This window comes from Pelophylax lessonae, assembly GCF_965119305.1.
Source record: "Pelophylax lessonae genome assembly, chromosome: 4".
NCBI lineage: Eukaryota > Metazoa > Chordata > Amphibia > Anura > Ranidae > Pelophylax > Pelophylax lessonae.
Window position 1 is genome coordinate 670,989,218 of NC_138771.1, and position 23,526 is coordinate 671,012,743.

The window sequence follows — 23,526 nt, forward strand, 5'->3', positions numbered from 1 at the left end:
ATCCCTAACCCTATGTCCTGGGGGATATTTCCTGGGGGATGTTGTCCCGGGGGGATATTATCCGAGGGGAAGTTGTCCCGGGGGATTATGTCCAGGGGGATGTTTTCCGGGGGGATATTGTCCTAAAACCTTACCGGAGTGATGCCTGCAGCTAGAGGCATCACCCCGGTACCAGCGTCCAAAGCCAACGGTCGGCTGTCTTGTAATGACAACTAATGCGGCTAATAAGCAGCTCGGCTGTCATGACAAGGAGCGGGAGGGGACACCCCCTGCCTTCCGAAGCTTGCCCAGGTCTCCCGTCCCACCGGGAGACCCGGGCATCCTACCTGCATGGCCGCCAAAGAGAAGACTCGATCAAAGCCGCATTCAACTCTGATCGGGTCTCCATGTAAAAAACCCGGAAGTGATGTCATAACATCACTTCTGGGTTCTTGCCGGCAAATTAAAAAATTTTGTGGGCATTCAAAACAGCCAGATTTGCCGTTTTGTATGCTTTTAAGTGCACAGGAGGGGTTTGGGGTCTTTTAGACCCCCAGATCCCTCCACAATATTACCTGTGAAAAATAAAATAAAACATTTTTTTTTTTTAAATGTCCGAAAATATCGGCCAATATCGGCCGGTACCGATATTCGATGACCAAAATATCGGTATCGGCACTAAAAAAACTATATCAGTTGATCACTAATTCATAGAAAACTTTTTTTTTTCCAATGAGAACAAGACATTCTCTTTTCGAGCAAGGTGGAGAATGTGATCTCACCGCCCCTCCTCTCCACCTCGTCCAATCAGGAAACACATTGTATTCACTGAGAAAAATAAAAGGTGTGATATGAATAATGGAGGTTCTGAGTAATGCCCCCCCCCCCCCATCCCCCTCTGGTCAGTTTGTAAAGGGAAAGCCACTCACGCAAAAACCCAGAAAACCGCTGTTATCACTGTATATAGTACTGGCTACTGCAGTGATTTCCAGCTGCTCCAGCAGCTCTCCAGGAATCAGATATGGATACTTATATGGAACCAGCTTGGACATACTTAAGAATGCAAAACATATAATTCCTAGTTATATGTGTAGCACCCTCTAGTGTGTGCCAGATGTAGATAGGTTTTTTTGTTAGTGTAGGTAAAAACGTAGTTTCATGTAATCTGGGTCAGGATTAATTTGGGTCAGGCTGAATGACATATCTTGAAAGCTCCCCCTGGTCTAAAAGGTTGTAGAAACTTCTAGAGCTGGTGGGTGGCTGTTTGGCATATTTATGAGGACCTCAGCCAATCCCCAAATGGGGTGGCAGGGTGCAGATTCATCCCATAAATAAGCATGAGACATGCCTGCAGGGGCAGTCGGGTGGAAGATGGAGTGCTGAGGAGGCTGTCGGGGCCCCTAAGGGTCCCCCCTTGTCTGGGAGGGTGACCTTGGGCCAAGACTCAGGTGCAGAGAGGACCTTACCACAACATACAGAGGGAACCCTTCCTGGAGGCACAGGAGCGAGTCGAGAGGACAGCAGGAGAAGGTCAGCACGTCTCGAAGATCTCCTGGAGGTCAGCCGGGTGGGCTGGTTAGTGTCAGTCTGGAGGACTGTGGTGGAGAAGTTAGGCTGAAGGGCTAGTAAATAGGCAGCTGCAGCCAGATGGGCTAGCAGGGCCTGAAGAGGTTGTGCTGGGATCAGTGACCACAGAGAGGAAGTGCTGGCAGAGTGTGAGCTGTGTTACTCTACACTCTACAAAAATATAGGGACTGCAAGTCCTTGCCTGTAATGGGCCTTTGATACAATCAATACAGAGTAACATAGCTGGGTTTGCTATGCAAGTCTGTGCAGGAGCAGAAGTGGACTTGTACATAGAGACTGTTGAGGAAGTTGTCCCTGAAGTCAAGTGGACATCCCAAGTTGTCCCTGAAGTTTGAAGTTTCAGGTCAAATGGACATCCCATAATTCCCAATCCCTGTCAAAGTTGAAATCCCCTAATAAAACATAAAAGCACAGCTATGGACTGTTCTCTGTCTCTGAAGGGCTGGTGAAGATGCGGTGTGCCAGGCTGTGCAGGGGTGGGGGGGATCCCTTTAACTTGTAGCTCCTACGTGGGGTGTGCTACATATGGTAGCCTGCATTAATATGATAATGAAATTGTCTTATACCATAACTAGTGATATATTGATGAATGTGGCAGCCAGTTTATATAGCTGTTAGGTTTACGGAACATTGTAGTTCCATGATTAATGTTAGGATCTAGGATGTCCTGTGAACCTAACAATAGCTGATAGCGTTAGGGCTCCTATACTTCTACAACTAAGACCACAACTTTAATTAAAATGTTGGAAGAGCATTTGGAGATAAAAGTAATATCTTTTGTTGGGTAATTGAGAAGATGGAAAATGCAAATAGAAATATACAGTAAATGACCCTCCCGGGATCTATTGGTGTATCCAATTTTTTTGTATTTTAGTCTTGATAAATACATTTTAAATTTATTGTTCATCATCAAAATCTTTGATCTGTAGCAGTCATGAGTTTTCTCTGTTTTCTTCCCTAGACTTGGAGGGTAAAATGTTCTCCTTCCCAAAAGAAACCGAGACAGCTCATGTCATTCTAAGACCTACAATTACAAGGCCATTGCAGAAAGTCAGCGTCTGTCTACGTTCTTATACCGACCTTTCACGCCCCTATACACCCTTCTTCCTGGCTACTCCTGGGAAGGACAATGCCTTTCTCATCTACTTACAGCCTCCAAACACTTGTTCTGTACATATTAACAAGGAAGTCACTCTTTTAAGACAGACTCAGAGTCTTTGGACTGGAGGCACATCTGTGTGACTTGGGACTCCGACACTGGAGCAGTGCAACTTTGGGTCAATGGGAAACTCTACCCTGGAGGAATCTCCATGAAAGGGTCTTCTATCGCAGCTGAAACCAGCATTGTTCTGGGGCAGTACCAAGACTCTTATGGTGGAGGGTTTGATGCTAAGCAGTCATTTGTTGGTGAAATAAGTGACGTCTAGACACCCGAAAACATCCAGAAGGTCATTTCTGGTGATCTCCATGGAAATGTCTTTAATTGGAAGTATCTACTCTATTAAGTAAAAGTAGAGGTTCTTGTCCAGTCAAACAATTTGTGTAAGTCTGCCATCTTAACTATATACATCTTGTTAATTATTAAGATCCTCCAACGTTCAGTACAGAATAAATGAAAATGATGATTTATTTGTCATGAACATCAACATGAGAGGTGACAATGACAATTATAAGAGGATAACCACATGACAAGGCATTGATGTTCTCATGGAGTAACTAGACAACCAAACATTGTAAAGAAGATTCTTAATGATGAAAGCTTATTGAGTCCTAACATGAAACTCCTTTCCTGAGATATATGAGTGTATCCAATTATTGTTAAATCATGATTCCATTACATACAGTATAAATACATTTAGAATTATTGTTCAGCATTGAAAGCTTTGATCTTTAGCAGTAATGATCTTTGTCTGTTTTCTTCCCTAGATTTGGAGGGTAAAGTCTTTGTCTTCCCCAAAGAAACCAACACAGCTCATGTCATTCTAAGACCTACAATTACAAAGCCATTGCAGAAAGTCACCATTTGTCTACATTCTTATACCGACCTTTCCCGCCCCTCTACACCCTTCTCTCTTGCTACTCCCGGGAAGGACAATGCCTTTCTCATATACTGTACTTACAGTCTCCAGATATTTGTTCTATACATATCAACCAGGAAGTCACAAATTTTAAAACAGTCTCCGAATCTTTGGACTGGAGACACATCTGTGTGACCTGGGAATCTGACACTGGAGTGATCCAACTTTGGGTCAATGGAAAGCTCTACCCTGGAGGAATCTCCATGAAAGGGTCTTCTATGGCAGCAGGAACCAGTATTGTTCTGGGGCAGGGCCAAGACTCTTTTGGTGGAGGGTTTGATGCTAAGCAGTCATTAGTTGGTGAAATAAGTGACGTCCACATGTGGGATCATGTCCTGTCTCCAGGAGATGTACAAATTGTCATCTATGGTTATCACCATGGAAATTTAATTATTTGGAGGTCTCTAGCCTATGAAATCAAAGAAGTTCTTATCCAGCCCAAACCTTAATGTCAGTCTTATAATATACACCTCGGGGTTGATTTACTAAAGGCAAATAGACTGTTCACCTTGCAAGGGAATTTTCCTTAGTGTATGAGGTGCATCTCTGCTGACTTCCATCATTTGGTTTGGAGCCTTGTGGCCTAGAACTCCGACACTGGAGTAATCCAACTTTGGGTCAATGGAAAACTCAGAGGTGAAGCTCTGCTGACTTCCATCATCCAATCATCTGCAAGTAAAAATACTGATATTTTCCTTCCCTGCATGTGATTGCATTGTCTTAGCAAAGTGAATTGTCACCACATTGGCTAAGTTAAGTGAAAATTCTCTTTCAAACTGAACCACCTGTTTGCCTTTAGTAAATCAACCCTTCCGTTCTTAAAAAGCCCCAACTACTGGATCTGAATTACATAAAAACATTATCATTTGTTTGTCATCCACAACAACAATGAAAGTTCTCAAATACTCAACTGTAAATATACAGTATATTACCAAAAGTATTGGGACGCACATGAACTTTAATGGAATCCCAGTGTTAGTCCTCCAGACTAATATTGTCTTGGCCCACCCTTTTCTTCCAGAGGTGCATTTGTGAACTCAGGCACTGATGTTGGACAAGAAGGCCTGGCTCGCAGTCTGCACTCTAATTCATCCCAAAGGTATTCTATTGGGTTGAGTTCAGGCAAGTCAAGTTCCTCCACCCCAAACTCGCTCATCCATGTTTTTATGGACCTTGCTTTTTGCACTGGTCCTAATCATTTGGTGGAGGGGGGATTATGGTGTGGGGTTGTTTTTCAGGGCTTGGCCCATTAGTTCCAGTGTAGGGAACTCTTAAGGCATCAGCTTACCAAGACATTTTGGACAATTTCTTGTTCCCAACTTAGTGGGAACAGTTTGGGGATGGCCCCTTCCTGTTCCAACATGACTGCACACCAGTGCACAAAGCAAGGTGCATAAAGACATGGATGAGCAAGTTTGGGGTGGAGGAACTTGATTGGCCTGCACAGAGTCCTGACCTCAACTGATAGAACACCTTTGGGATGAATTAGAACGGAGACTGCGAGCCAGGTCTTCTCATTCAACATCAGTGCCAGACCTCACAAATGCGCTTCTGGAAGAATAGTCAAACATTCCCATAGACACACTCCCAAACCTTGGGCCTTCCCAGAAGAGTTGAAGCTGTTATAGCTGCAAAGGGTGGGCCAACTCAATATTGAACCCTACGGACTAAGACTGGGATGTCATTAAAGTTCATGTGTGTGTGTGTAAAGGCAGGTGTCCCAATACTTTTGGTAATATAGTAGAGGTCTGAATGGGCCCTTACAATACAGGAGGAACAAATTGAAACAATTGTGCAAGAATCCTGTATTAATTGGTGGTGATTGTTCAGTGATGGTGTACCAATTAGGATCCATTATAAAAGTGATCCAATAGAATTCTATTGGGGATCCATTCTATGGGGACACATTATATTGGGGACACATTGCAGCTCTAGTAATCATACATTATTATAGTGATATCATTATATAAGTTATAAATCCCATTTTTTTCTTTCATTAGTAAATCTCGGGATCATTTCTTCATATGTTTCCTCTGAGATTTTTCCATCGATTTTCATCTCTTTCTATCTATTTGTAGATCTATTATTCATTTCTATTTCTTCACACAATAAAATCATCAATAGAATAAACTCATTGTAAATGTATCAATAATAAGGAATCAGACCGTTTACAAATTCTAATCCGATAGATAGATAGATAGATAGATAGATAGATAGATAGATAGATAGATAGATAGATAGATAGATAGATAGATAGATAGATAGATAGATAGATAGATAGATAGATAGATTTGTTTTTAAAGGGCCAGTGCACCTCTATCTGTAGTTTCCACATTGGGTCCCTCGGCAGCCATTTTTCTACTATGACATCACAGCTCGGACACAGACAATAAGTCATATTACACTCTGTGCTCTGTCTCAGGTCCGGCACTCTTTACAGTTCTTCACCGTCCCATCTCACTATACACAGTGCTCAAGTACTGGGAGGAGCCATTTGAATGAATGCCCCACCCCCTTCTGCAGGTGACACAAGAGCCGTACACACCCACTTATACTTTCCTTTGTTGTCCCTCCTTCAAAGTCCTCACTAAGTTCCCAGTTTCCCGGGTATGAGGGATCATGTGATCTTCTCCCAGCATACAGTTTTCAGGCCTGAGTGGCCAATCACAAGACTTAAATACTGTCACATGATAGAGGGGGTGACATCCTCAGTCCTGTGTAAGCTCTGACATAACCCACCATGTATCTTACCCGGGTGAGGACTCAGGGCTCTGATATGGATTGATGGGGGAGCATTGAAAGTGGATAGAAGCGGGTTGGGGGGGGGGGCTCTTACTGCCCTAAGTGAGCAAATGACAAGGCCTCTTTAAGGTAATTTGGGACCCTAAAATTGCATGACACATATATAGGGTCCCTTAGTAATGGGACATACTTGGGGCCCCCAGGCAGTTCTGGGACAAGACAAAAAGGCCAACATGTGCCCCCCATAAACTGTGAACTACTTCCGCAGCATAGATTGCAGGTCCTTCTCTTTTCTGTGCCCCTTCCTGATGAAGCACCCAAGGCGGCCATCTCTTTTACCAAACCTTTGGCCCCGCCCCCAGACCTTACAAAACAGACAAGGTTATATTATCCAGATTCCTGGCAAAGTGACCTATTTGTGGGCCCCAGACAATGTCAGGTACTGTGGGGCCCCCGGCCATGTGACATTTGTCCCCCAGCTTCCCTCTGAGGCTACAGATAAGATAAAGTGACAGATGAACCCCGTCTTCTCCTCTCTCTCTTCTCCCCTCAGTGCCGAGTGTGAGACCTGGAGCAACCAATCAGAGGGTGTGACTGCAGGCAGCACTGTGATGTATATTACTGGTCAGCATGTTCCCCGCTCTCACCCTCTTCAGCTTCCCGTCTGTTCTTCATATTACCAGACTAATGTATGAGGTGTTGCAAGGATGGGCACTGGAGAGCACTGATTAGCAGTACTCATGGCCACTAATAGATGGCACTAATCAGCAGTATTGATGGGCACTGATAGGTGGCACTGGAGGGCACTAATCAGCAGTATTGATGGGCACTGATAGGTGGCAATGGAGGGCACTAATCAGCAGTATTGATGGGCACTGATAGGTGGCAATGGAGGGCACTAATTAACAGTACTGATGGGTACAGATAGGTGGCACTGGTGGGCACTGCATAGTAGCACTGATGGGCACTAATAGATGGCACTGGAGGGCATTAAGGGGACCGATGTCCCTCTAACAGAAGCCCGGGTAATGGCTTCCTTCTTTTCTCATGCTGACAGGATGAGGGAAAAAAAGCCGATGACCGGCTCCTGTTTACTCCTGTGATCAGCTGTCATTGGCCCACATGGTAAAGGGCTCGCTGTGATTGGCCCTTTAACCAATCAGTGATCAGCTGAGTTCCAACAGGCCACACGGGCAGCACAAGAATGGGAGGACATCCATGTACGCCCTCCTGGCATTTTACGCCAACGCTGTAGCCGTCTTTCTGTAGCCGCCTAGTGTGGGCACCAAGTGGTTAGATCTGCCCAACAACAAATTTTCCAAAAAAAAAGCATAAAAAAGGTAAAAAGCAAATTATGGAAAAAAAAAAAGCCGCAAAAAAGCACTGCAGAAACGCTCAAAAGCAAACTGCATAGATGTGAATGGAGCCTCAGGCTCAGTCACACTCATGGGATGCGGGAACCAGCGCCATTCCTATGCGGGTTCCCACATCACACCTGAATCACCAGCACTTCACACTGACATCTGTGAACCGCTGCAGGTGTCAATGTAAAGTTAATGACCCCCCCGATCTGTGAACGCTGAGATGGTGCAGGAATCGGATTGCATTCCAGTGCGGACCAAAAAAAAGGGTCCTGCGCTATTTTGGTGTGAATGCGATTTCAGACACACAGTTTGTATTGCTGAATTCGCATCGCACAGACATGGCTGTGATCTGCACAGCAATGATCACACAAGTATGAACCCAGCCTTAGAGAGATTTCCTCTCACTTCCTGTCCTGGTGACAACGGGACAAGGATGGAGGGGGATCTATAACAGGGACACAGACATATAAAATCTGACAGGGGCTCCAATCCTTCCCCTTCCTTACTATACTAAACATAGAATTCTTATTTCAGTCTGTCTTCCTGTTGGAGAGTTCTCCTCATTTCCTGTCTAGATAAATGTTGTCACCGGGACAGGAAGTGAGGGGAAATCTCTCTAATGAAGTCTCGGATAGAAGAAAAACCTGACAGGGGATCTAATCCTGACCCAATCCGCCTAAAAACTCTAGAAGACTTCTTCATATATTTCCTCTCAGATTGTTATATTTCTTTCCATCTCTTTGTAGTATAAAAATTGTATGGAGGAGGAGGGAGGAGAGATGAGGGGGAGGGTCAGAGAGGAGGGTGGAGACAGAGGAGGGGGAGGGGCAGAGAGGAGGGAGGAGAGAGAGAAGAGGGGACCTCATCCTATCCCACCACAGTGACCACACCCCACCCCCTATATATACTCATGGTGCTCTCCCCCCCCCCCCCACACAGAAGGACCACATGTGGGGGAGGAGCAAAGAGGAGAGGGAGGGGCAGAGAGGAGGGAGGAGAGAGAGAGGATGGAGGAGAGAGAGGAGGGGACCTCATCCTATCCCACCACAGTGACTATACCCCCATATATGTCCGATCTTGGTGCCCCCCCAAACAGAGGGACCACATGGAGGGGAGGAGCAAAAAGGAAGGAGAGGAACAGAGAGGAAGGGGAGAGGCTGGAGGAGGAGATAGCTGATGTTACACACTATGATAACTTTCTGCTTAAAATGACAGAAAATTGAATATATAGGATCTCCATGGGATAGATAGATAGATAGATAGATAGATAGATAGATAGATAGATAGATAGATAGATAGATAGATAGATAGATAGATAGATAGATAGATAGATAGATAGATAGATAGATAGATAGATAGATAGATAGATAGATAGATAGATAGATAGATAGATAGATAGATAGATAGATAGATAGATAGATAGATAGATAGATAGATAGATAGATAGATAGATAGATAGATAGATAGATAGATAGATAGATAGATAGATAGATAGATAGATAGATAGATAGATAGATAGATAGATAGATAGATAGATAGATAGATAGATAGATAGATAGATAGATAGATAGATAGATAGATAGATAGATAGATAGATAGATAGATAGATAGATAGATAGATAGATAGATAGATTTCTCACTGACCAATAGGAACATGTTCCTGGTACTCCACTATTTGGACAGATATTCTACCCAATCACAGCGATCAGTAAGAAATCTCACATTTATTTATAGTAGAAAAACTTGCAGAAAGCCACACCCACTTCTATATACTATTGGATGAATATTAAATGAATTCCACTTCTTCGTCTGACATCACCAGACTGTGGGCGGAGTTCTCACATCTCCCCCCTCCCCCCACATATCTTTATACAACCTCCCCCTACATATAACCCAGCATGGAGGGGCTCAGTGAAGGTGGTGGTGAAGGTGTGGAGGTGTCGGATCGGGTCACACAGATCATAAAAGGAGATCCGCCCGGCCTCATAATCCAGATCTATCCTGACTCTGTTACTGGAGATATTGGTGGGTAAGGGGGTCCTATTACTGTCATGTGTCACCCAATACTGATTATTATACCTGTGCAATCCCCAGGACTTCTTATTCCTTCCAATCTCTGACTCCCATCCTCTCCTGTCTATACTGGGGTAACACATCCCGACTGTAAATCTCCCTGACCCCCCGACATCCACATCCCAGTAATGTCTCCCTGAGGAGAAACTCTGACTGCTCATCACCTGAGGACAATACTGGAATCTCTCTGGTGTTTCTGGGTGATTCTGGTTCCTATCTGACCTGGATACAGTTTTCCTGTCATCTGATATCTGTAGATTATTATTAGCTGTGTTTCCATCCAGTAATATGTCTGCAGCTCCCTGTATATAGAAGTATACATTTACCTCTCTTATTATATCAGATAAACCTGTGTGTAAGACCCCCGCCACACCCAGACCCCCTCCATCATGGAGGAGTTCCTCATGTCTCTCTCTGTCCTCATTATCTCCATCCTCAGTATCACACAAGTCACCTGTGTCTGATTCCTGTAAGACAGTCAGTGGATCCGTCATGTTACACAGCTCCTCAATGTCCACCATCTTCCTGGACAGCTCCTCCTTCTTTATTTCCAGATCCCGGATGGAGATGGAGATCCGCTCTGCCCGCCCGGAGATCTCCCTCAGGACTCTCTTCTCCAGGTCTTCCAGACGTCTCCTGAGATCTCTAAACAGGGCAGTGACTCTCTCGATGTCTCCAGCTGCTTCTTCTTCTACTTTCCTCCTGTGCTCCTCCAGACTCTGGACTCTTTCCTCCGTCTCCTCTCTCTTTGTCAGAAGTTTCTGCAGAACATTCCTCAGCGTCTTCTTCTTCTTCTCAGAAGCCTCATCCAGTGACTCCATCTCATGTCCTTTATGTCCTCCAATCAGACAGCAGGACACACAGATAAAGGTGTTATCTTTAATGCAGAAATACTTCAACACTTCCTTATGGACGGAGCATTTCCTGCTCTCCATGGACAAGGTGGGGTCACATAAGATGTGTTCTGGGGACTTTTTGTGGACTCTCAGGTGTTTATCACACAGATAGGCCTCACAGTGTAGACAGGATCTAACAGCAGGTACAGAAGAGTCCACACAGTAAGTACAGAAGACCCCGGACTCCTCCCGATCTGGCTGAGCAGACAGGAAAGTCTCTGCTATGTTACGCAGTGTTATGTTCCTCTGCAGTGCAGGACGATCCGGAAACTTCTCTCTGCATTCAGGACAGGAATATCCTCCAGACCCCCCCTGTGTATCCAGCACACCATCAATACAGACCCGGCAGAAGTTGTGTCCACATCTCAGGGTTACAGGATCTGTATAAATGTTCAGACAGACGGAACATTCCAGCTCAGCTCTCAGATCTGCAGACGCCATCGCTGACAGCAGAAGAGAAACGAAACTGAAAGTCTCTGAGACCGGAGAGGAATGCAGTGGGGGAGGGGTGACCTCCTCCTACACAGGGTGAGGCTGGATGAGTAATATAGGACACAGAGATCAGAGAACAGATGGAAGAAGATTATTTTTCAGTATAGACGGGAAGTTTGGATCTTTTATGTGAATCGGTTCATTTGGAACTACTCATTGAAATGAACGGATTCATGAATGGATTCTTCGGTTCTCTTGCTGAGTCGGCTGACAAGTAAGAGACCCGAAACTCCGGATCTGACTCCACCTTATTATAGGATGTGATCAGAAGACTGCGATTCACAGAAGGTTGGCAGATCCTTGCTAAGTAAAAAGAAAAGAAAAGAAAAAAGTGATCATAAAAACTAAAACGATCTCCACAGACCCCGATATCTGCATGTGAATAAGCGTGTGTAGGGCGTGCACGTGTACATAAGCGATGATTGCGTCACATGTTAGGTGTCACCACAAACGTCAGAGTGAGAGCGACAATTCTAGAAATACAATTCATTGTTAACCACTTCAATACCGGGCACTTTCACCTCTTCCTGCCCAGGCCAATTTTCAGCTTTTAGCGCTGTTGCATTTTGAATGACAATTGCGCGGTCATGCAACACTGTACCTAAACCAAATTTACGTCATTTTCCCCCCACAAATAGAGCTTTCTTTTGGTGGTATTTGATCACCGCAAGTTTTTTTCTTTTTTGCTAAACAAATAAAAAAAAAGATCGAAAAGTTTGAAAAAAAAAAGTTATTTTGTTTATGTTATACAATTTTGTAAATAAATACATTTTTTCCTGCACTGATGAGCACTTATGAGGCTGCACTGATGGGGTGGCACTGGTGGGGTGGCCCTGATGGGATGGTAGTGATATGCGGCACTGATAGGTGGCACTGGTGGGCACTGATAGGCGGCATTGATAGGCGGCACTGATGGGCACTGATAGATGGCATTGGTGGGCACTGATGGTCACTGATAGGTGGCACTGGTGGGCACTGACGGGCAGCACTGATGGGCACTGATAGGTGGCACTGGTGGGCAATAATGGGCACTGGTGGGCGGCACTGATAGATGGCAATGATGGGCACTGGTGGGCAGCACTGTTGGAGAGGGCACTGGTGGGCAGCACTGATGGTGAGGGCACTGGGGGCTCCCTGAGCCCTGATTGCCATCCCTGGTAGCCATAGTGGGCATCCCTGGGGTCATGGGTGGGCATCCCTGGGGTCATGGGTGGGCATCCCTGGTGGTTCTAGTGGCACACCCCTCCCCCTCCCGAGGGTCTGCACTGGTAATCAATGATCTGATTACCAGTGCCTACCCCCCCTGTCAGGAGAGCCGCAGATAGGCGCTCCTTTACTCGTGCCTGTCAGGCACGTACTGAGGAAAGCCGATCAATGGCTCTTCCTGTGTACTATGTGACCAGCCGTGACAGCCGAGATCGGAGATGCGGTGTGTCAGTGTGACACGCCGCATCACCGATCGCCGCTCTTCACGCGCCCCGGGGGCGCGCAGAGCGCATTATCCTGCCGCCGTCATATAACGTCCAGTCAGGATAATGCAACCACATTCCCGCCGTCATTTGCTAATAGGGCGGGCGGGAGGTGGTTAATTCTAAACTGATGTCCTGTACTGGATTTTTAAATCATCACCTATGGAGTATTTAACCCTTTCCTTCCTTTTTAATCATTATGATTGGGGTTGCAATCAATTGGATGCTCTGTGTGATAACTATTGCAGTGTCCCATAATGGTTTCTTTACTGTTTAATTAACTAAAAAAAAAACAATAACTCGCTTTTTAAGGGCCAATTCACACCACATGCAGTCCAGTGTTTTTGTTTCTGCATCAAAAAACGCATGGAAAGTAGGTTATATGGTTTTCAGCGGTATAGTTCACACCAGTGCGTTCCAGTTCCAGAAAAAAAAATAGAACGTGCTGGATTTTTCCTGAACTTGATCGCTTTAAAACACATCAAAGATGCACTGGAACGCACCTAAACACACCAAAAACGCACTGGAACGCACATGTCCTTATTTAAGGTTAAGAAAAAAGAGGGGGCAAAAAAAAAGGAACTGGACTGCGTTTCTATGGTGTGAACTAATAGTCTGTCTGTACCTTATCACTGCTGCTACCTGATCATTCATTTACTGTATTGTTCTACTGGTGGTGACTCGTGATTCTTTGGTTCTTTCAGTGTACTGTGTTCTAACTGAGGCTCATGATTCTGTGACTCAGTCACTGTTCAGGAGTCTCATATGATTCTGTGACTCTGAGCCTAATTCACTAATCTCACAGCCTAGCTCCTCAGCTTCCAAGCCACTTCTGATGTGCTAGGGTTTTCATGTTGGTGATCAAGGCCAGTTCTGGCCTTGTGCCTCCAAAAATATCCACTTGCCACAAATGAAGATGAGTGGAGGTCATGAAGGTGGGTTTCTACCAGCTTCAACCGCAAGCAGTACCACTCCTGTAAAATGACATCAATGGATAAGCCATTTCATCATGACAATCACATCTTACTGCACGCTAGCTTGAGTTTTTCTTTCAGTCTTTTCTAGATCAGGAGTGAAGTTACACATTTTGGTACAACTTACACAAACTATAAATCATTTACGCTAAGATATGAATACACACCTGTGACGCAAGACAGCCCATCACCACAGGCTTCCCAGGGTACGTGCCATGATTCCCATCCAAGATGTTAATATTCAGAAAAATACATACACCCAGTGGTGGCTGGTGCTCCATGGGCCGGGGGAGGGGGGCGCGGCAGACCGACCGCAACGTACCCCCCCCCCCGGACCACACCAGGCCGCACATCATAACCCCCCCCCCCCCCCCAGACAACAGGGAGAGAGGAGAGGAGAGCCAAGACAGACAGACAGACAGACAGGATCCCCCCCTCACTCACCCTGCCTGGATGCAGCAGCAGCAGGCGGCGGCAGAAGCTTCAGCTTCTTCCCCATCTTCTGCGTCTCGTCCCTCCTCCTCCATGCCCAATGGCATGGCTTCTCCTTTTGGCCAATCGGGAAACATGTCTGAAAACCCGCTTCCTGATTGGCCAGGAGGAGAATCTGTGTGACAATAGCGAATTTTCATTTGCTATTGTCACACAACTGGGTGGGCTGGGGGCGCACTGCTCTGCACCCCGAGCCCACCCTTTTTTGTAGCCTGTGAGAGCCTCTGGCTTTAATCACATGGCTAAAAAAAAAAAAAGCCCCATTGAACTCCATGCGTCCTGTGCCCCGCATGTAGATTAGGGGACCAGACGCATAGATGGGGGGGGCGGTGCCCCTGCGCCCCGCATGACCGGCCCCACTGCATACACCATAAGATACCTAGCAGGCTTTCATGTTTATAATAACTACACAGGCAGCACAGATGCCAGTAAACACCTGCCAGGTGTTCTCACCTCTCTCCACTATTTCAAATATGAACACGTTTTGGATTGGAGGTTAGTGTTATTGGTCAAGTAAACAGTTTTGGAATGTTGACTATGTTATACCTGAAGGGTTCCACATGTACTGTCACTTTAAGGCTGGCTCCACCCAGGAGTGATGACAAGGGTCAAGGGGTAGAGCAGCCATCTCAGAGCACATGTAATAGAAGCACAAGAGATATATGCCTGTCCTGAGATGCATGTTGGAGTGTACCATGAGTACTGAATAAACATCCGTTGTTCCAGACCAGAGTCTTGTGTCTGTCACACCACAGAGAATATAACAGTGGTGACGAGGATGGGATATACAAAGTTACTGTTAGTCTGAGAGAGAGACAAAGACATTGTGGATTGTCACCTGGATAAAAACACTCACAGAGACCAGCAGGAAAATGTAATTGATCGGGACATTGAGTGAATTTGATGGAGAACAGATCCTGGAGTTCCTGGGCTGAGAGACTGGAACAGTATTTCGGTGCAAATGCCATCCCAAGTGACAGGCAAGTAGCAGTATTTCTGACAGTGTTCGGTGCTAGGACATATGACACTCTTAGGGATCTCCTTTTCCCCGTAAAACCAGCAACTAAGACATTGGCAGAGCTTCTGACACTGTTAGAGGATCACTTCCAGCCTAGACCACTAGAGATTGCAGAAAGATTACGGTTTTATCAGCGGCAGCAGCAGCCGGGTGAAGAAATTAAGGTTTATGTGCTCCCCCTTCAAAGACTAGCCTGGACCTGTTCTTTTGGGGAGTACTTACCTACTGCACTGAGGGATAAGTTTGTCATGGGACTGAATAGTGAGTCTAGCCAAAAGAGACTATTAACAGAGAAAGACCTTACCCTTACAAAGGCAATTGAGATAGCTTCAGTGATGGAAATTAGAGAGATAGGTGTTGGGCGCTACTGACCGGAAGGGAGATCCACCAAAAAAGGCACAAGGGGTGTCCAATAAGTCCTCTTTATGAACTATCCAGATGGCCAAATACCAGGCAGCACTGGCGGTAAAACTCGGGAAATCCCACTGGCAACAATAAGAGAGAAGGCAGGCGCCACATGTATTAAGCCAAAAATGTATTAAGCCAAAAATGTATTGCACAATAAAACAATGTAGTGACTTACACTGAAAAAAGCACCAGTCTGCAATCCATGTCAAAGCGTCTATTCCTCACTGAACCGGTCATCCTCTGGCCCGGAAGTGATGTCATAGGAAGCTAGTCCATGGGGCTGGTTAGACCGGAAGCCGCAATGGAACGCAGGCTACCGGAAGTGACGTAACGTGTTTCGGAGCATGCGCACTCGGCTCCTTCTTCAGACGTGAGTGGCCGCCATCTACAGTCGTGTTTATGTAGGGCAGCCTCCAGGAGTTGTCATTCCTGTTGTGTAGAGCTCCGCCTTGCTTGTTTATTATCTCTATGACAACTCCCGGAGGCTGCCCTACATAAACACGACTGTAGATGGCGGCCGCTCACGTCTGAAGAAAGAGCCGAGTGCGCATGCTCTGAAACGCATTACATCACTTCCGGTAGCCTGCGTTCCATTGCGGCTTCCGGTCTAACCAGCCCCGTGGACTAGCTTCCTATGACATCACTTCCGGGCCGGAGGATGACTGGTTCAGTGAGGAATAGACGCTTTGATATGGATTGCAGACTGGTGCTTTTTTCAGTGTAATGCCCCGTACACACGTACCGATCGTCGTCATACAAACGTTCGCCTTTTGTCCCCGGGATGTCGGTGACTGTTGAAAAGTGCAAAGACTGCCCAAGAATTTTGTCCGCCGACTACAGCCGACTGCAGAAGTGATGTCATGTAATGGTTAACTTTCCCTGTGTTTTTTCTTTTCTGAGCATGCCCAGTCTTGCAAATCTGCAGTCTGTCGGCAGAATTCTGTACTGACTGGCGAACAATCGTCCGTTCTGGTGTCGGCATACAAAAATTTTTATGTTTGCAAGAAAGACTCTTGTCCGCAGAATGTGTGCAGACAGCTGTCGGAGGCACCATACTAACAAGCGTACAATCGGCAGATCTTTCGTCCGCCAACGTTTGTATGCCGACGATCGGTACGTGTGTACGGGCCTTTAGTCACTACATTGTTTTACCGTGCAATACATTTTTGGCTTAATACATGTGGCACCTGCCTTCTCTCTTATCAGTGATGGAAATGGCTGTGAAAGATGCAGAGAGAATATAACAGACTACACATTGGCTAGAATGTCAAGTGCAACTGGCAGATGTTAATTGCCATCTGTCTCCCTGTGAGTGAGAATCCTGCAAAGTCGCAAGGTACTACACATTCTCTATCTCGAGCGGTTTCAGTACATACATGTAAAGTGGCTAGTGACCAGTGGATTCCGGGTGACCATCCCTGCGGCAGTGCTCTGCCACCTGGGGACTAGCAGCTGAATGACCTCTGGCTCCCTCTCCTCCGTCAGCTCCCAGGATTCATCCCGAGACACGCACATGTTATGCAAGACACAACAGGCCAGGATGATCCTGGAAGCCTTCGGAGGAGAGTACAGGAGTTCCCCCCCCCCCCCCCCGGGCCGGGCCAAGCAGAGTAACCGGGACTTGAGCAGGCCTATGGTAAGCTCAATGATGCCCCAGCTTCTCCGCAAGGCCCTGTTGTAACAATGTTGTGGTTGTCCCAGGAGGTACCTGATTGGAGCCATCAGCCACGTCAGCTGCGGTGTAAAAAAAAAAAATATATATATATACATTAGTTCTTCATATTATGTGACCTTAGATGACTGTCAACGAAATGTGAGACAATGAGGAATTTATTGGCCCAACCTGGTCATCTGTGCGTCTAGGTGTGTGCTAATATTAGCATAGGCATTGCTTCTGGAATATATCTTACACTACGTTAAGCAAAAAAATATTGACTCACTTATGAAAAGGACTCTTTGTTGATATGTTAATACCATTGTAATAACTTCTTTATTTAGCTTATGTGGCATTAGTAGAGCATTTTCAGATTGTGTAACCACCTTAATTTTGCTTTTAGCCAACCTTTATAATGTTTCTGTTGGGAGCTGGAAGGCTGGATGCACACAATCAGCTCCTCATCTAGGCTTGTGTTTAAGCAGGGTGGACATATGTTGATTATTAACCACTTTCAGACCAGGCCACTTTTTTCAACTTGGCACTGCGTGACTTTAACTGACAATTGCGCGGTCATGCAATGCTGTACCCAAAATAAATTTACGTCCTTTTCTCCCACAAACAGAGCATACTTTTGGTGGTATTTGATCACCTCTGCGCTTTTTATTTTTTGCGATATTAATAAAAAAAAGAGCAAAAATTTTGAGAAAAAATTAAATTTTCTACTTTTAAAAAAATATCCAATATACTCAAATTTTGTCATATATTTTGGCCAAAATGTATTTAGCTACATGTTTTTGACACAAAAAATCTCAATAAGTGTATTTTTATTGGTTTGTGCAAAAGTTATAGAGTCTACAAACTATGATGTAAATACTGGAATTTATGCAGCTTTTACTTTCTGACTGCCTATCTCATTTCATGAAGTGCAAAAATGGCAGGTCAGTTCAATCCCCCCCCCCCCAATATTACCACTTTTTGGAAAGTAGACATCCTAAGAAATGTCCTGAGAGGCATGTCGAGCTTATTGAATATTTAATTTTTTTGTCACAGGTGTTTGAAAAATGACAAAAAAAAATGTTTTTTATTGCACAAAGTTGTCATTGACATTATATATTGCTCACGCATGCCATGGGTATATGTGTAATTACACCCCAAAATATATTCTGCTGCTACTCCTGAGTACAGGGATACCACATGTGTGAGATGTTTTGGGAGCCTAGCTGTGTACAGGATCCCGAAATCCAATCACCACCTTCAGAATTTTCTCATTGCACTTTCTCACTACCTATCACGGTTTTGGAGGCCCTGAAATGTCAAGATAGCACAACCCCCCCCCCAAATACCCCATTTTGGAAAGTAGACACCCCAAGCTATTTTCTGAGAGGCATGTTGAGTCAATGGAACATTTTATATTTTGCCACAAGTTTTGTAAAAAATAAAAAATTTTTATTTTATTTTTTTTAAAGACAAAGTTGTCACTAAATTATATCTTTTTTCACACATGCCATGGGTATGTGTGAAATGATACCACCCCAAAATACATTCTGCTGCTTCTCCTGAGTATGGAGATACCCCATGTGTGAGACTTTTTGGCAGTCTAGCCGCGTACAGGACCCCAAAAACCAATCACCGCCTTCAGGCTTTCCAAGGGCGTAAATTGTTGATTTCACTCCTCACTACCTATCACAGTTTCAGAGGCCATGAAATTCCAAGATAGCACAACCCCAAGCACAACCCCCCACAAATTACCCCTTTTCGGAAAGTAGACATCGTAAGCTACTTGCAGAGAGGCATGTTGAGTGTTTTTTGCAGATCTCACTTTTTGTCACAAAGTTTTGAAAATTAAAAAAAAGAGGAAAAAAAATGTATTTTCCTTTTTTTTCTTCATTTTCCAAAATAAATGAGAGCTGCAAAATACTCACCATGTATCTTAGCAAATACCCTGTGGTGTCTAGTTTTCGAAAGGGGGTCATTTGAGGGGGGTTTGTGCTATCTTGGTATTTCATGGCCTTCAAAACTGTGATAGGTAGTGAGGAGTGAAATCAACAATTTATGCCCTTAGAAAGCCTGAAGGCGGTGATTAATTTTCAGGGTCCTGTACGCGGCTCGACTGCCAAAAAGCCTCACACATGGGGTATCCCCATACTCAGGAGAAGCAGCAGAATGTATTTTGGGGTATCATTTCACACATACCCATGGCATGTGTGAGCAATATATTATTTAGTGACAAATATAAAATATTCCATGGACTCACCATGCCTCTCAGCAAATAGCTTGGATTGTATACTTTGCAAAATGGGGTCATTTGGGGGAGTTTCTTCTATATTGAAATTTCAGGGCCTCCGAAACTGTGACAGGTAGTGCGGAAGTAAAATAAGCAAATTACGCCATTAGAAAACCTGAAGGTGGTGATTTGTTTTGGGGTCCCATACACAGTTAGGCTCCCAAAAAGTTTCACACATGTGGTATCCCTGTACTCAGGAGAAGCAGCAGAATGTATTTTGGGGTGTCATTTCACATACACCCGTGGCATGCGTGAGCAATATATCATTTAGTGACAACTTTGTGTAAAAAAAAAAAAACCCCAAAAAACTCCCAAAAAAAACAAATTGTCATTTTCCTGAAACTTAGGGCAAAATATAAAATACTCCATGTACTCAATATGCCTTTCAGCAAATAGCTTTGGGTGTCTACTTTCCAAAAAGGGGTCATTTGGGGGGTGTTTGAACTGTCCTGGCATTTTATGCTCAATCTTATCCACACATCACCCACTCTTTTAACCACTTGAAGACCAAGCCTTTTCTGTGACTTTTTGTTTACATGAAAAAATATTTTTTTTTACTAGAAAATTACCTTGAACACCCAAACATTATATATATTTTTTTAAAGCAGAGGCCCTACAGAACAAAATGGTGGATGTTGCAATTTTTTTTTGTCCCACGGTATTCTTAATTGTTTGGTATAATTTAAAAGATTATCTTATGCCGAGTACATAGATACCAAACATGACATGCTTTACAAATTGCGCACGCCTGTGCAGCGGCAAAAAAATACATGGATTTTTAAAAGCCTTTAAAAGTCTTTACAGGTTACCACTTTGGAATTACAGAGGAGATCTACTGCAAGAATTACTGCCCTCCACCTGGCGTTTGCGACGATACCTCACATGCATGCTGCAATTGTGGTTTACATTAGGGATGATCAAAAAAAGTTTGGTTCGGCCAGAACACCCGAACTTCCCGAAAGTTCGGGTCCGGATTCCAGAACCCCATTGAAATCAATGGGACCCCAACTTCGGTAATCAAAAAACACCATTTTGAAGCCCTAAAACCCAATAAATGCCCCTAAAAAGTGCCTAGGGTTCTGGGTCATGCCCCAGGGACTATTAATCACACAAAAAAAGTTCTTAAAAATTGTCGTTTTTGATAGAGAGCCAATTATTGAAAAACAAATGAGATTTCTTTGGATTTAGTGTCTGTGGGGTCTAAAAAGTGTACCTGTCAAGTTTCAGCTCTGTAGCAAGTCCAGAATCAGAAAAAAAGATAATTTTTCTTAGAATTTCAATAGCGCAGGGATGTGACATCTTTGGAGGCAGGCATGACATCTGATCTTCTGTATAGGGGTATATATACACACACACACATATATGTATATATACACATACACACATATAGGTGTGAAAGGAGCGGAACCCTATGCCTGCAAATAATTTCATTAGCGCTTGGATAGGGTTTTTGCTCCTTTCACACCTATATATGTGTATGTGTATATATACATATATGTGTGTGTGTATATATACCCCTATACAGAAGTTCAGATGTCATGCCTGCCTCCAAAGACGTCCACAAAAAAGCCCAATAAACGCCTGAAACAAAAACGCCTAGGTGTGAAAGGAGCGGAGCCCCATCCCTGCTCTACTAAAAATTCTAAGAAAAAATGATCTTTTTCTTCTGGCGGTCACCCTGACATGGAAGAGTTCGGTCATCCTGGCATTGCAGTCAGAGTCAGTTCACCCTAAACTACACTACGGTCACCCTGACACTTAACACTTTCCCTACAGAAACTATATTTTTGAATCTAACTATAGTGGTATATAGTACCCTAACTACACTAGATATCCCTTTCCTCACACTAATAATAGCTAAATGACACTTTTGCAGAACCGCAGAATTTACTTGTATCTCGCCCTGGACATGGAAGCAGAGAACACGCGCATATGGTGAATTGGGTTAGTGGACCAATATAACCGCAACTCACTCCTTTTAGTTATGCCCATGTTAAGGGAAAGACCCAGAAAAGTTTTAAAATTGGAAACCGTTATAGGTTTCCAGCCGAATGGTCTGGCAAGGGACGAATTTGGGTTAGCGGCGATGAATTGACCAGCATATAAATTGCTTTGGTCCAAAATAGATCTGAAAAGAGCTTCCATGAAAAACAGCTCGAAAAAATTAAGGGGAGTAAAATTGGCTGTTTTCACCTGAATTTTGGGTTGGGCAGTGAATGGGGGGGAAGTACGGGCGCTGTAGAATCAGTGGACTGCCAATTAGCATATGCCAGCACTTCAGGGAGGGCACTATGGGCTCTACGGGCCTGTCGTAAAATTTGCAGTGGCTGTGGGTACTACTTGTGCTAGCCACCGCACCAGCTTCAACTGCACTCACCACATCACCAAGTGATACTGCAGTGCTGGTATGTCTAGGTCCAGGGTGTACTAGGCTGCTGGTGCTTGCCAGTTCTCCAGAAGTGTGAGCGGCACTAGTACCGAACCTTTGCTCCATACGAACACCCTGCAATTCCTGCACCTCAGCAACTCCAGAATGGGGTTGGGTATGCCTGACCTTAGCAGGGACTCATCCATCATCAGAGCTATCTTTCAGGGAGCCACTGCTGTCTACAGGCTCATATACTAACCCTGATTCTGCCAGTGAGGCTTTCCCATTGCTCTCATCTGACATGGTCAGTATACTGTAGGCCTCTTCACTACTCTACCACTGTTTGGACATTTTAGCAACTAAATTTACAGGTACTGTAGTGTGACTCACAGGTAAAAAAGCACCTGGTTGTCAAGGACTATTTCAACCGCAACCAAAAAACTGCTAATGCTAGCAGGGATCAGGCCTGACTCTGCTAATGCAGCGGTTTTGTGTGTTGTGTTTTTGGAAGTGACAGTAATCTATTGATTACTGCACTTGCCTGGGTGGGGTGGGCTCGGGCCTAAATGCAGGTGCTGGCAGGTGTTGTGGCTGATCCTGCTAACGCTGCGTTTTGGGAACCCTAAACTATTGGGGACGCTAGTATAGTTCTGATCAGATCAAAGATATTGATCCGTTCAGATACTATACTAGTAATGGAGGTGTATGTGTGTGTATGTGGTAATCAAGGGATTAACTAATATTTCTAACTATGTGACGGGGATCTGGGCTGTCCTACACTGACGTTAACGCTAACTAATTTTACCTGTGACACTAATAATAGTGATCAGAAAAAAAACTGTGCACTATAAAAGTGACAATGTGACAGGGCAATGAAGGGGTTAACTGGGGGTGATCAGGGGTTGATCAGGGGGTTAAATCTTTATTGAGGGGGTGGCGGGTATCCTAAGCCTACTTGGGACAGAAAGCTAGCGCTAACTGAAGTCACAATCACACTAATACAGAAATACAGAAAACCGCTATATACTGTATATAGTGTGCAATGTGACAGGGGCTGAAGGCGTTAACTGGGGGTGATCAGAGGGGATCAGGGGGTTAAATATTTATTGGGGGGTGACCGGTATCCTAAGCCTAAAAGTAACAGTCGCAAGCGCTAAACCAAGTCACAAGTCTGTAATGTTCTGGTACCTTTGGGTACCCTAATTACTCTTTCATAAGTGTATGCGCCCCACCATTCTCTTTTGGTAAGGTGCGCATAAACCTTTAAGACTGATGCTGTCATCACTGAGCGCCGGACTGGATGGCTATTTAGATCGCCGGCTCTCACTCACATGTGTTCGTTCAAACTGCTTTGTGCCTTGATGCTAACCTGTCTTGAAGCTCTCATGCTTGCAAGCATACCTCGCTGTCGGAACCACGCTGCGCTGATCCCTGTATCCCGCTACCGGATCATCCGCTCTTGCCGAACCTCTCCTCTGCTACATTGCTATTAGTGATAAGTACCCCACAGGGGAAACCTCTATAACCTTTATACTAAAGCTTACACTATCTAGCTCTGCATACTAAGGACTATTACTACATCTGCATTATCTAAGATTGCTAGCTCTTGAGCCTACTACCACCTGTTCCTGCACTGGGTTGATCT

At 44.7% G+C, this 23,526-nt stretch overlaps 1 protein-coding gene and 2 pseudogenes across 3 annotated transcripts in view; 2 read left to right on the top strand and 1 right to left on the bottom strand.

Moving 5' to 3' along the window:
* LOC309554231 (C-reactive protein-like) overlaps positions 1-23,526 on the top strand; it is a 342,461-nt pseudogene that overhangs the window by 114,329 nt on the left and 204,606 nt on the right. The gene's annotated exons all lie outside the window — the stretch shown is intronic.
* LOC309552473 overlaps positions 1-23,526 on the top strand; it is a 99,689-nt pseudogene that overhangs the window by 51,731 nt on the left and 24,432 nt on the right. The window contains exons 4-5 of the transcript XR_014226208.1: positions 2,499-3,108; positions 3,493-4,094. The product of XR_014226208.1 is annotated as an uncharacterized misc_RNA (transcript). The remainder of the gene's footprint in view (positions 1-2,498; positions 3,109-3,492; positions 4,095-23,526) is intronic.
* Positions 9,589-11,194, bottom strand: LOC309554220 (E3 ubiquitin-protein ligase TRIM39-like; the record flags this gene model as incomplete). The annotated part of the gene is made up of 1 exon (XM_082255853.1): positions 9,589-11,194. Exon 1 carries the CDS (start codon positions 11,158-11,160, stop codon positions 9,589-9,591), a length of 1,572 nt encoding a protein of 523 aa, XP_082111979.1. The 5' UTR covers positions 11,161-11,194.